Source organism: Moschus berezovskii, chromosome 6 (assembly GCF_049115385.1).
Source record: "Moschus berezovskii isolate FMDL1 chromosome 6, NW_MosBer_1.0, whole genome shotgun sequence".
NCBI classification, from domain to species: domain Eukaryota; kingdom Metazoa; phylum Chordata; class Mammalia; order Artiodactyla; family Moschidae; genus Moschus; species Moschus berezovskii.
The window spans coordinates 120,725,760-120,738,836 of NC_142465.1; the positions used below are offsets into that span (position 1 = coordinate 120,725,760).

The following is a 13,077-nucleotide window of genomic DNA, read 5'->3' on the forward strand; positions in this document are numbered from 1 at the left end:
CCCCGGTCCTACAACATGTTCCCACCACCTAGGGGCTGTGTCCTGATGGAGAATGAAGCATTGGGTGCTGGCCTTCGGGATGTGGTGTCTGCTCTGCGTGGGAGCTCTGACCTGTGAAGTGGCCTGGATTCCAGAGTGGGAACCCCTCCAGAAAAAGACACAGGCAGAGTCTCACTGCAACTCAAGTTGCGTTTGCTGCCCACTCACTTTGGGGACATTGTGCCAGAGACGAGCAGGCAAGGAAAGGGGTCTCCCTCAGACTACTGGGGGAGGGAGGGATGCTCCCGTGTGGCAGGGGCAGCGAGCACGCATTTGGCACCTACAGGGACCATGGGGTGTCTCTCTGCCTTTAATGGCAGGTGGGCAAATGGAGCAGCCATAGCCTGAAAGGGCGCCCTCGGCCACCAGTGGCTCCTAATGAAGCCTCCAGGATGAGAGTCAGTCACGCAAACAGGTGGTTGACCTAGAACAGCAGAGGTGCTTCTTGGGGGAGGGTGGAGGCTACAACAGGTAACTTGGAGGGACCGGACGAGTGGCTGCCATGGCTCCAGGATCACGTCAACCTTCCTCTTGGAAGCTTTTCCAGAAAAGGGACCAACTGGAGTTCTGGAGACGTCTTCCTAGATGGTGAACTTCTGTGAGGCTAGCAGATCTGAGCGGTGCAAAGGGCGAGCTGGGCGGACCCAAGAGCATCACAGTGCCCAGATTCCCGGAGGACCCGGGCTTTCCCTCCCCTCGGTCGGGGGCAGTGTTGGCTGCTGATGGCTGGGAGCTAAGACACTCCTTGGGAACTGCCCTCGGCAGAAGGCGCCTGGGGGCAGCCCCCCTCATAGCAAGGCTCCACCTGCTCCTCTCAATTCAGACATCTCCGGGGGCCTTCCTTTGGGGTTGGCCCGGGGCACCACTGCATTCCCTCCGAGTTCAGCTTCTCCCCAACAAGCCACCTGCATGCAAATACGTCTCACCACCTGCTTGCTGGGGAACCCAACCTGCGTCACAGATTGAGCTACCCCCAGCCCCCACCTGTTGTGCCTTACGCAGCTTCCTCCGGCTTCAGCGACGATGCTCCCTTGACCTGGGATCCGCCAGGCTCCTTGCGTTCCGTCCCGCCGCACCTGCTCACCCTGAGACGGCAGCCACACATCTGCCAGTGGCCCCACTCCTCCGGCCTCAGTGAGTGCTGTTCCTTCACTGCTGCATTGTTTACACTCGCCTTCTCCAAGACAGTGTTTGAGGCGGCTCAGTGCGCAACAGGGTCAGGCGCCCGTCACTGTATTTTCATGCTCGATGAAAAACTTACACGTGCAGAGTCATAAAGAATAAAACAAGCACTGAACACCGTCCACCTGCCTTAAGAAACGAAGCATGAAACGAGCTGGCTGAAAGTCAGCAGGGCTACACTGCGTGCTGTCGTATCCGACTCTTTGTGATCCCATGGACTGTAGCCCGTCAGGCTCCTCTGTCCATAGGATTCTCCAGGCAAGAATACTGGAGTGGGCTGCCACTTCCTCCTCCAGGGGATCTTCCCAACCCAGGGATCAAACCCACGTTTCTTAGGTCTCCAGCATTGCAGGTGGGATCTTTACCACTAGCGCCACCTAGGAAGCCCTAGTGAAGTGAGAAGGCGCTCAGTCATTTCCAACTGTGACCCATGTATAGTCCTAGGCCAGAATACTGGAGTGGGTAGCCTTTCCCTTCTCCAGGGGATCTTCCCAGCCCAGGGATTGAACTCAGGTCTCCCGCACTGCAGGCAGATTCTTTACCAGCTGAGCCACAAGGGAAGCCCATAAAACAAGGAAGCCTCTATAAATTCCTCAATGATCAAAGCCCCCACCAACACCCACAGGCAACTACACTTTTAGCATGGTTTTACTTGCAGGAAAAAAAAAAAGGCAATTAAATGGTATCCTACCACATGTGTTTTCAACTTCTTTTCACTCAACATTGCTTGTGAGGTCCATCTCTGCTGATACGAGTAATCTGTCATTTTTAGTGTCATGGAGCATTCTTTGGATAGCTTTGTGTATATTGATCAGTTTCCCCAGCAGCAACGTTGTAACGAACAGGCCTGCCTTTGAACACAGGTGAGTCGCCCCAGGGTTCACACCTGGCTTGTAGGATATGTGTACCAGCAACCACTGGAAACTGCCCAATCGCTGTCCGGGATTACCAGGTGCATCTGTGCTCCCCCCAGCAGTGAGTCAGTACATTCTTATTTATGTGCTGCTCATAAATCCACATGCTCATTGATTTTGGCATTGACAGGTTTTTAAATACTTTGCCATCTGTTAAGTGTGAAATTCTATGTCCCTGGCTTTAACTTTACGTTGGCCTAAACCTCACAATAAACTGTGGAAAATTCTGAAAGAGATGGGAATACCAGACCACCTGACCTGCCTCTTGAGAAACCTGTATGCAGGTCAGGAAGCAACAGTCAGAACTGGACATGGAACAACAGACTGGTTCCAAATAGGAAAAGGAGTAAGTCAAGGCTGCATATTGTCACCTTGCTTATTTAACTTACATGCAGAGTACATCATGAGGAATGTTGGGCTGGAAGAAGTACAAGCTGGAATCAAGATTGCTGGGAGAAATATCAATAACCTCACTACCCTTATGGCAGAAAGTGAAGAGGAACTCAAAAGCCTCTTGATGAAAGTGAAAGAGGAGAGTGAAAAGGTTGGCTTGAAGCTCAACATTCAGAAAACTAAGATCATGGCATCTGGTCCCATCACTTCATGGGAAATAGATGGAAAAACAGTGGAAACAGTGTCAGACTTTATTTTTTGGGGCTCCAAAATCACTGCGGATGCTGATTGCAGCCAGGAAATTAAAAGACGCTCACTCCTGGGAAGGAAAGTTATGACCAACCTTGACAGCATATTAAAAAGCAGAGACATTACTTTGCCAACCAAGGTCTGTCTAGTCAAGGCTATGGTTTTTCCCGTGGTCATGTATGGATGTGAGAGTTGGACTGTGAAGAAAGCTGATCGCCGAAGAATTGATGCTTTTGAACTCTGGTGTTGGAGAAGACTCTTGAGAGTCCCTTGGACTGCAAGGAGATCCAACCAGTCCATTCTAAAGGAGATCAATCCTGGGTGTTCATTGGAAGTACTGATGCTAAAGCTGAAACTGCAATACTTTGGCCACCTCATGCGATGAGTTGACTCACTGGAAGACTCTGATGCTGGGAAAGGTTGGGGGCGGGAGGAGAAGGGGGCGACAGAGAATGAGATGGCTGGATGGCATCACCGACTCTGTGGACATGAGTTTGAGTGAACTCCGGGAATTGGTGATGGACAGGGAGGCCTGGCGTGCTGTGATTCATGGGGTTGCGGAGAGTTGGACACGACTGAGCAACTGAACTGAACTGAACTGAAACCTCAGAGAGAGGAGGCCTCTTATGTTTGCCGCTGAGATGCACAAAGGCTCACTCGTTCACGCTGCGCTCGTCCGGCTGTCCTGGGTGCTGCCTGCACGGGCCCCCTTCCTCGCCTCCGCCTTCCCCACCTGGCCTTCTTCCAGATACTCCCTGCACACCCATCGCTACCACGGCCCTGTCTGAACCCACTTCTGGAGACTACCTCTATCCTGACTTCGCTTCTCAGTTACACTGCTCTTGATGCTGATCTATGTCTGACCACCAGTCCTGGGACTTCACCTTGGCCCAGCCTCCCCTGGGGAACCCCGTCTCCTCATCTGGAGATGAGCAGGTCCTCTCACAAACTGCTTGGCTGAGGTCTCAGGTCTCAACCTCAAACCCGTGTCCTAAAGCAACTGTAAACCTGGCTTGCCCTGAGGTCTCCGTTGATGGCACTAGTAATAGTAATGCTTTGCTCAGACAGTCTTGAAGCCTTCAAGTCAACCTGTTTCTCCCTGTACCTTCCTCTCCTAATGCACAGCAGACAGGAAAGCATGAGGTAAGTTATTAGGAGTGCGCAAACCCAGAATGTTCCAGCCACGCCCAAGCAGTTGCTGACTGCTGTCTCCCTTTTTAAATGCTAGCATCTTGGTTCTGCTGTCACCCCGATCGCTGACTTGTTACAATAAACTATACTGAGTTCGGGAAAATCCAGTCGGTAGGGGATCCTGACAAGGACCTGAGCTCTGAGAAAGCTCTCTGGGGAGGCTCTGGGGCTGGAAGAGATCCCTGGGGCTTTCCCGAGCCCTGCTAGGCGAGGGTCCCAGGAGGCTTTGTCCAGGAAGGGGTCCCTCCGCATCTGCAGAGGCTTTATCAGGAGCTCTCTGGAGATTAGCGGAGGCCATGCAAGCACAGGATGGTGTGTGTGGGGGTGAGTTCCCAAGGCTCTGCAGCAGAGGGGCCCTGAGGGTCTGCTGACGTTGTCAGCAGGGGGTCCCCAAGGACTCACTGCCACTGCCTCAGGGAGATGCTACAGCTGTGACAGGAGGGGATCCCTGGAGAGTTTGTATGGTTGTCATCTGTTTAACAAATGTTTAGAGAGAGATTACTTCTTAGCTCTAACAGCAGAAGACTGGCAGGATCTTACAAGCTCCGTGTGAAGGGATATAGAATCAACACGCACCCAGAAAACTTGCAGGGTGGGAACAAGGAAAGTAGGAAGCCTTGCTACTGCAAGACAGGATAGGAAACTCGGGTGTCACAAGGGATCTGAAAGAACCACTGTGCTCTGCGGGCCAGGGTGGCCTTTCCTGAGGCACTGGTTGCCCTATGATTGAGATAATACACATATAGGACCTAACAATGCCCTCTGCACAGCAAGTACTAAATCAAGGTTACTTATCAGTAAGTGGAGGAATACATGAATCAAAGAACATAATCAAGAACTGGCAGAGGTCTGCCAAGGGGCTCCCCAAAGCCATGCTGCAGCTCGTTGGAAATACCAGTCCCTGACGTCTCAAGCTAGGTCTACAGGCCGAAAGAGATACAACGCAAACCACATAGGTTATTTCAAATGCTCTGTTAGCCACGATTAAAAAAAAAAAAGGAATGTGAAAATAATCTCAGCAATACATTTTATTGAATCCGACACACACAAAAAAACATTACTTCAACGTGTAACCAACACAGACATTAATATCTCCATTCCTTCTTTTGTACTAAGTCCTGAATATTCATTGGAAGGACTGATGCTGAAGCTGCAACTCCAATACTTTGGCTACCTGATGCGAAGAACTGATTCATTGGAAAAGACCCTGATGCTGGGAAAGACTGAGGGCGGGAGGAGAAGGGGACGACAGAGGATGAGACGGTTGGATGGCATCACCGACTCGATGACGTGAGTCTGGGCAAGCTCCGGGAGCCGGTGACGGACAGGGAGGCCTGGCGCGGTGCGGTCCATGGGGTCGCAAAGAGTCGGACGCGACTGAACTGAACGAAGTCTCTGAAACCCCGAGTGTGTCACCTGCCCGTCGCCAGGGCCGAGAACCGCCCTCGTTCAGGGCTGGTGTGGGGGAGTCTTCCTGCTTCAGGGGCAGCTCTGACTCGGGAAGCCTGGCCCAACCCGCGCCCCTGCACGGCCATCGCCCCCCAGCCCCTCACTCGCCCGGCCCCACCGCGGCCGCCTCTGACCCTCACGAAGCCCGGGCCCCTCGCCCAGCTGCCCTGCCTACAGGGGTCGGCCAGCCGCCGGGCGTTTACCGCTGCCCCTCAAGTGCGCGCGACGGCCACACCCTCGACCGCGCCCCGCGCACGGGTGCCTCGGGTCCCCGCGCAGCTCCGCCCTCTGGTGAGGACCACCGCCCGGCGGGCCTCTCAGGAGAAGATCCCGGGGCCTCCAGACGTCGCGACTAACGAGCAGCCCCACTCAGGTGTCTCCAGGGCACCGCCCCCGGAGGCGCCCTGTAGTGACGTCGGACGCCCGCGTCGTGCGTCACGCTCTCCGGGGGCGGGGGCGGGACTTCCGGGCGTGCGGAAGCACAACTTCCGGGGGGAGGCGGAAGAGCCGCTCGCCTCTACATTTTCGGAGAATCCCGGGGATCGCTGAGGGGGGCGCCAAACGGGGTACAGGAGGGGACCGCCGCGGAGGGGTGGCCGCCCTAGGGGTGTCGGGGCCGTGGGCCTGAGCGATGAGGAGGGGCCATGGCCAGCGACGGGGCCAGGAAGCAGTTCTGGAAGCGCGGCAGCAGCAAGGTCCCGGGCAGGTGGGTGTGACGGGGCCCCGGGTCGGGGTCAGGGGTCAGAGGTCAGGGGGCGCGTCGGTTCCCCGGGGGCTGCGGGAGGAATCGGGGGTGCAGAGGGGCGATCGGGGTCCCGGGGGGGACTGCGCAGGGTGTCCCGGGGCGCGGACCGTGGGGTCTGGGAGGCAGCCGTGGCTGCACTTAGGAGCGAGGCCAGAGGGGAGGGTGTTTGTCCTGAGACCGGCAGGCGGTTTTCTGCGGAAGCTCTTCGGCCGCGGGGGCTTCACGTAGGAGCCCTCTCTGCTGGAGCCGCGAGGAGTCGGTGGAGCGCGGAAAGCGGCAGCGTGGCTGTCCCCGCGGGGCGGGTGAGCTTCTGCAGGGGGGCGTGGTGGCCGGGACCCACTCGTTGGCCTTCTAGTCTCCTGTGGGCTTTCCTGCTTTTGCCCTGGGCTAGGAAGAGTACTTTGAGGCTCCCTGTGAATTTCCACCTTCCCAACTTCCTGACTTCACAAGCCAACTCCTGTCTTGAGTCAACAGCAGGAAGAAAATTAAAAAAACATTTGTTTTTTTTTTTGAAATAAATGCCAGCAGTGACCTGGGTGCACCTTGGAAGCTGTATTACTCCAAAGTCCTCCTGTAATTGATGTGTGGCCCTGCCCAGCCGGGGCCCCAAGGAAACAGGGAGACACGACTCGGAAAATACTTAGGAAGAAATCAACTGCTGGCGAACGTAGATTAGAGAGAAACAAGCTACAGGGTTTCCAAACACGGTCCTGTTTGCAAACTAAAAGTCTCAGATACTGAAAATGAAGAATTGTGGTCTTAATTCCAAGTAGACTCGTTCATGAGCACAGTTTATTTTTAAGGCTGCATAATAAGCACTATTGTTTGAGTGATAGAATTATAAACTTTGGAATTCACTGTGTCCAATCAGAAAGCCTTAATTTTCAGAGTGGTCTGGGAGTTAGCAGGAGCTGAGTTACTACTGTCTGCCCAGAGCAGCGATTTTTGGACAGGGGTCACTAAAGTTGGCCAAAGACCCTGTTTTGCTGTATAGGATGGTCCTTGAAGACAGTCAGAGGTTTTGTCACAGCCAGTGTCAGGGTCCAAGATGGTGTGAAAGTTCTGAAATAGCAGAGAGTAGGAGGGCCTGGTGGCTACAGGAGCAGATGCCCCAGAGCACTGACCCCAGGGAAGGGAGCCACCTGGCAGAACAGTTTTGTGTGTTGTTTTTAGGTCCTGAGATTTTGGTACCTTCTCAGTCTAAATGGATTCTGATTCTTAACCACCAACTGAGGCAGGACAGTATTGGAGCTTCTGTATTAGTTCTGCTGCTGCTAAGTCACTTCAGTCGTGTCCGACTCTGTGCGACCCCATAGACGGCAGGCCACCAGGCTCCCCCGTCCCTGGGATTCTCCAGGCAAGAACACTGGGAGTTCTAATGGTGAATAAACCTTTGGATCCATAACTGTGTCCTTATCCTGGGTTCAGTGGGACTTCCCTGGTGGCTCAGATGGCAAAGCGTCTGCCTACAATGCGGGAGACCCGGCTTTGATCCCTGGGTTGGGAAAATCCTCTGGATTGTCTTACTGGGAAGTGGCAACCCACTCCAGTACTCTTGCCTGGAAAATCCCATGGATGGAGGAGCCTGGTAAGCTACAATCCATGGGGTCGCAAAGAGTCAGACACGACTGAGCGACTTCACTTTACTTACTTTCTTTTCTTTACTTTACTTTGGGTTCAATAGGGTTCCTCCCAAAATTCAGGTCTTTGGAACCTGTGAGTCTGACCTTATGTGGAAACAAGGTATTTGCAGATGGAATTGAGTTAAAATGAGAAATGAGGCCATTCTGGATTAGGGAGAGTGCGAATCCAATGACTGGTGTCCTTAAGGGAAGAGGGAAATTTGCACCCAGAGAGACGGATGTAGGGAGGATGGCACGGATGGTGGAGGCAGACTGAGGTGATGCCTTTATAAACCAGAGAAGCTGTGGATTCCTGGCAGCCAATAGACGCTAGAAGAGGTAGGAGGGATCCTTTCCCAGAGCCTTGGGAGAGGCCGGGGCCCTGCTGGGACCTTGACTTTGGACTTCTAGCCTCCAGCCCTGGGACGGTGGAGTTCCTGTCGTCTCCAGCCAGTAGGTTTGTGGCACCTGCTTGTGGCAGCCTCGGCAGCTTGATGCTGTCCTCGGTTTTCTTCTGTGAGATCCTGCGTGACCAGAGACAGCCCAGCCTGTTCCTGGGGTTCTGGTCTGTGCTGTGCAGAGGCGCTGTTGAGAGCAGCCCCCTGAGACGGCTCAGACTCAGAGTGGGGTCTGTGGCCTGCTGCAGCCGGCGCTGCAGGGCGCAGGGCCAGGAGGAGAGGCTGGCCAGTGAGCAAAGGCCTGCACGGCCGCCGCGGGCCCCTTGCCTCCTGCGGCCTCGCCTCTGGAGCTGCGGAGGTGTGCCCGATCCCCGTCAGCCGGTGGCCTTCCCTTGGGGATCGCTGGCCATACACCTGCTTTACCTGCACAAGCGCTGCGCGGTCAGACCCTCGCCATTCCAGCCGCTGTGTCAGCTCTTGTGAGTGGGTCCTGTGAGTAGCTTTTTTTTGAGTGTGGGCCCCAAACCAGAGAAACGCGAAGGTGGAAGAATACACCCCCCACAAAATACAGAGCCATTAGAGGCTCTCTGTGCGGCACAGCTCTTTATATGAACAATTCCTTCACAGCAGTGGCTGATACTCATCCTGCAGTCACCGTTTGCCAGGCCCTCTTCCTGGCACTCTGCACATGTCTGTCTCCCTGGTGGTTTATTTCATTTTTAAAAATCTTTATTGAATTTGTTACAGTATTGCTCCTGTTTTATGTTTTTTGGCTGAGAGGCGTGTGGGATCTTAGTCAAGCTCGTACCCCCTGCATTGGAAGGTGGAGACCTGACCACTGGACCGCCAGGGAAGTCCCTCGCTGGTGTTTTAGAATTCATAAATGGCCCTCTGTCCCCCAAGCACACTCTGGGCCTCGCTGAGGTAGGTGTGGTGGTTTTCCCGGAAATGCCGTGCAGAGAAGCCTCACTGTTTTTGCAGGACGCGTAAGGCCCTTTATGACCTGAGCCCACTTGATTCATCCACCGCATCTCCCGCCCCTCCTTGCTCTGAGCTTTGCCCTCAGTGGTGCGGAGGGACTTGTGGCTTCCTTGCTGTACCTGCTGTGTGAGGCCTCTGTCAGTTTCGTGCTTTTGTAACTGACCAGAATGTTCTTTTCCTCCCTTCCCTCTCCTTTGCCTGGCTCTCTTTTTAAGGATTTTGAAAACCTCGCTTCCAGTGTGCTCCCCGGTGGAGCCTGGCCTGTTTCCACGCGGTCTGGACTGAAGTGCCCGTTTGTGTGTCACGCTCGGTGTTGCTGGGAAGGGCGTGGTTTTCCACGCGGTCTGGATGAAGTGCCTGTTTGTGTGTCGCGCTCGGTGTTGCTGGGAAGGGCGTGGCCTCTTCACGCGCCGGTGGGTTCTGCGCGTCTAGGGAGCGTTCCTCACTCATCCTTGCATTGTTGCTGCAAAGTCAATCAGGCAGTGGTTGATCGGAACTGTTTCCTAGACGAGCCTGCAGAGAAGCGGTGATTTGGCCGAGGTCTCACGCCGTGTGCGCTGGTCTTGCTGGGAGAGCCCCCTCTTCATGCGCGCTCTGGGCCTTAGGTTGTGTTTGACTGGTGGTTCCTTAGAAACTTCTCTTCTGGATGAAGGATGGGAAGACGTCTGACTAGGGACTGGGTGGGCCGGGTTTCAGCCGTCTCTGACCTGCGCCTTGGCCCTGTTGCTCTGGGCCGTCCATGTCCTGAGTGACCTAGGAGCTGCACTCGACCGTCGTGCCTGTGACCTCCAGGGGTATATCTGCTCGGGGCGCGTTGGAGCTGTTGGTGAGTCTAGTTTAGAACAGTCGTGGGTCCTCTTGCCAGAGTCACGAGAACTCAGGGCTGAGGCTCCTGTGGTCACTAGCGTGGCCAGGCACGGGGCCCCAGGGCAGCCCCTCTGGGTGCCAGCCGGCTTGGTACTCAGGCCTCTCGGCCCAGGGCAGGGCCCTTTCTGGCCATGCTGCCCCTTGCGTTCCTGGTCTCTGTGGGCCCATCCCCGGGTGCCCCTCCGCCCCTGGGGTCTGCAGCTCACTGGGGCCGGCAGAGAACAGCTGTGGCCCTGCTGTGCTCTGCGCCCTTGTGCTTGACTGTGCTGTGGGGTCAGACCCCTCCACGCTCCTCAGATGCGCCCGTGGCCGCCCGCCTTCCCCCTGCTCCCTCTCACTCCTCGGGGCAGGTTTGCCATGAGCCTTCTTCCCGTGAACGTTTCTGCTGGTCTGGGACAGAGTGTAGGCAGCGGAGGGACGGAAGAGGCCCTGGGCAGTGTGGGTGAGGGGGTGGCGAGCAGGCCGGGGTGGGGGCTGGCCCCTGGTACAGGGAGTCCGAGTGTCCCCTGAGGGCAGCACACAGACCCGGCAGGCGGGAGGCGTGGGGGAGCCGCCTGACTGCCCTGGAGGCTGGGGCGGTGCTCCTTGCTGGGGACAGCGGCCTGGGGAGGGCATAGACGTGAGGGGTTTTGGAGGTCCTGGTGGACCTGGAAACCCACTTAACGTGGTGGGCTTCCAGGAGGCGGCGAGGGTGGTTTCTGGATGGATCGGTATTCTTGGAGAGGACATCTCGGATGGAGTGGGTGTGGGGGCAGTAGACCCTGCAGGAGGGCTCCAGGGGGAGCCAGGAGGCCACTGGTTGGCAGGAAGTTGCACAGGCGGGCAAGCCTGATGCGTTTTAACCCTGTGCCTGCAGAGGGTGACATCCTGGCAGGGGACGGGACACCATGGAGTGGGTGTGGGGCCTGGCGGTGGGGGCAAGGCTGATTTTTGTGACAGACCCTTTAACGTGAGGTGGCACATGTGTGCTCCAGAGCCAGAGGTGGTTTAGCCTGGAGGCAGCTGTGTGCACGTTCATGGGAGACGCGTGTGCTTTCCCACGTGCTGGGAAGAAGGTGGGTGGAGCGTGGGGCTTTGGGGAGCACAGAGGAGTCAGGATCATCCGAATGGGCTGGCTGGAGACCAGAGAGGTGAGAGGGCGCAGTGCGAGCCTGGAGCAAAGTCAGGAGGACTGGGGTGCGGCACAGGGAGGAGTGGGGTGTGGAGCGGGAGGAGCGGGGTGCGGCAGGGAGGCACGGGGAGGAGGGAGGTGGTGGCGGCCGGCTGCTGGGCTGGCCTTTCCCCTGTTGCTTTCAGGCGGTGTCCCCTCCACGGCCCCTGTTCATCCGTCTTTTCTTGGTGCTGCGTGGTGTGTGGGGATCGTAGTTCCTCTCCGACCAGGGATTGAACCCTGCGTTGGGAGCTCTGAGTCATACCCATTGCACCACTAGGGAAGCCCCCGGGTTTTTTATTTCTAATTTGGAAATTTTGGCTGCAGTGGGTCTTCGCTGCTGCTCACAACGCTGTCTCGTTTTGACGGGCAGGGGCTGCTCTCACTGCAGTGAGCGTGCTTCTCAGGGCGGTGGCGTCTCTTGCGGAGCACGGGCTCTGGGCACGTGGGCTTCAGTAGATACAGGTCCCGGGCTCAGAGCACAGCTTCAGTAGTTGGGGCGCACGGGCTTAGTTGCCCTGTGGCCTGTGGGATCTTCTTGAACCAGAGATCGAACCCACGTCTCCTGCATTGGCAGGCAGATTCTTTACCACTGAGCCACCAGGGAAGCCCCTTCTTGCTTTTTTATTGAGACATAATTAACGTATTAGTTTCAGGTATGTAACATAAGGATTCAATATACGTACAGATTACAGAATGACCCCGTGAGTCTGGTTGACATCCATCACCACGCAGTTACAGACTTTTTTCTTGTGATGAGAACGAACATGTGAGATTTACCCTGAGCAGCTTCCAGGCCTGCAAGTGAGTCCTCTTGACTGCAGCCCACGCTGCGCCGTGCTGGCCTGACGGGTCCTGTCCCTGGACGTCTGTTCCTGGACCCCTTCACCCCTTTCGCGCCTCGCCCCGGGCCACACCATAGAGCCTGTGCTCTGTGAGTCCGTCCTGTTGCGGTTTTCTTTCAATTAAAGCACAGTCAGTTTCCAGTATCGTATTTCACACACTTGTTTTTCACGGGGAAGAAACCTCTTTACTGTCAGCATAAAGGGAGGGACGAGTTTATTGTCAGAGCCCTTGTTTCTAAGGCGTGTTGGAGCCATCTGTGGTGTGGCTTGCTGGTTGGCTCAGTAACTGCCCATCTCTGTCAGCTCCTGGGGCCCCAAGGACTGTGACAGGAGGCGGATCCAGTCCCTTTTGTGGGGAGCTGGTGGCCGGGCGGGGACAGGAGGCGGCTGAGAGCTTGCGGGACTGGGCGGGTGTCACCGCTGAGTGGCAGGCGTAGGTGCTGACGGTGGGACAGCCGGAGCCCCTCCGGTCTGGGTCCTGTGGCCACGTGGGTCTCCTGGCGACTCTGGGCGGAGAGGTGCTGGAACTGCGTGCTGTCGTAATAACGGCGCTCCGTGCATTTTCCTCTGAAGCCCTCTAACGTTAATTTCCTTGGAAAACTTCCTCCTTCTGAGCATATTTTCTGAATCTGGGGAGCATCGCTGTGGTTGGAATGAGCCTGATGGTAAATCAGCCGCTAATTTAGTTCATGTTTCAGAAAACTGCTTTTGAGCCCAGAGGAGACACTGGGTGATGACTGTGCTCGCAGGGGGCTGATGAGCTGTGAACCGAGTCACCACACCTTGCCTGCTTACTCCGTGAGTCTGGAATACGGGAGGCAGCTAATCGTAAACGTGGCTGTGTAATTTTTCATTTATTTTATGATGCTCAGGCCACCGCGTCTTGAATTTATTCCTTTTCCTTTTATTTCCTCTCACTGTTCGTCATTTCATTCATGGCTGTCTTCATTCTCTTTAACCTTTAATTAACAAAAACAAGAGGCTGTTCTGGTGTTGTCCCATCAGTTCTGTTTCAAGGCCTGGGCCTTGGTGTAGGGGGACCAGGTTCAGAC

The 13,077-nt window shown here is 55.7% G+C and overlaps 1 protein-coding gene across 7 annotated transcripts in view; it reads left to right on the forward strand.

Annotated features, from left to right (window-relative positions):
* The first annotated feature begins 5,895 nt into the window (after nt 1-5,895).
* Nucleotides 5,896-13,077, forward strand: part of TBC1D22A (TBC1 domain family member 22A) — a 257,858-nt gene continuing 250,676 nt past the window's right edge. For 2 of the 7 annotated variants that reach the window (XR_016037730.1, XR_016037729.1), the window contains exon 1: nt 5,896-6,123. Coding sequence is in view for 4 of the 7 variants with exons in the window: in XM_055395960.2 (XP_055251935.2) it covers nt 6,062-6,123 (62 nt within the window). In the remaining 3 variants the exon portion in view is untranslated. Of the gene's footprint in view, nt 6,124-6,279; nt 6,465-13,077 lie in introns of those variants that run through there. The other 5 variants (XM_055395960.2, XM_088837575.1, XM_055395962.2 and 2 more) reach the window with 3 other exon arrangements.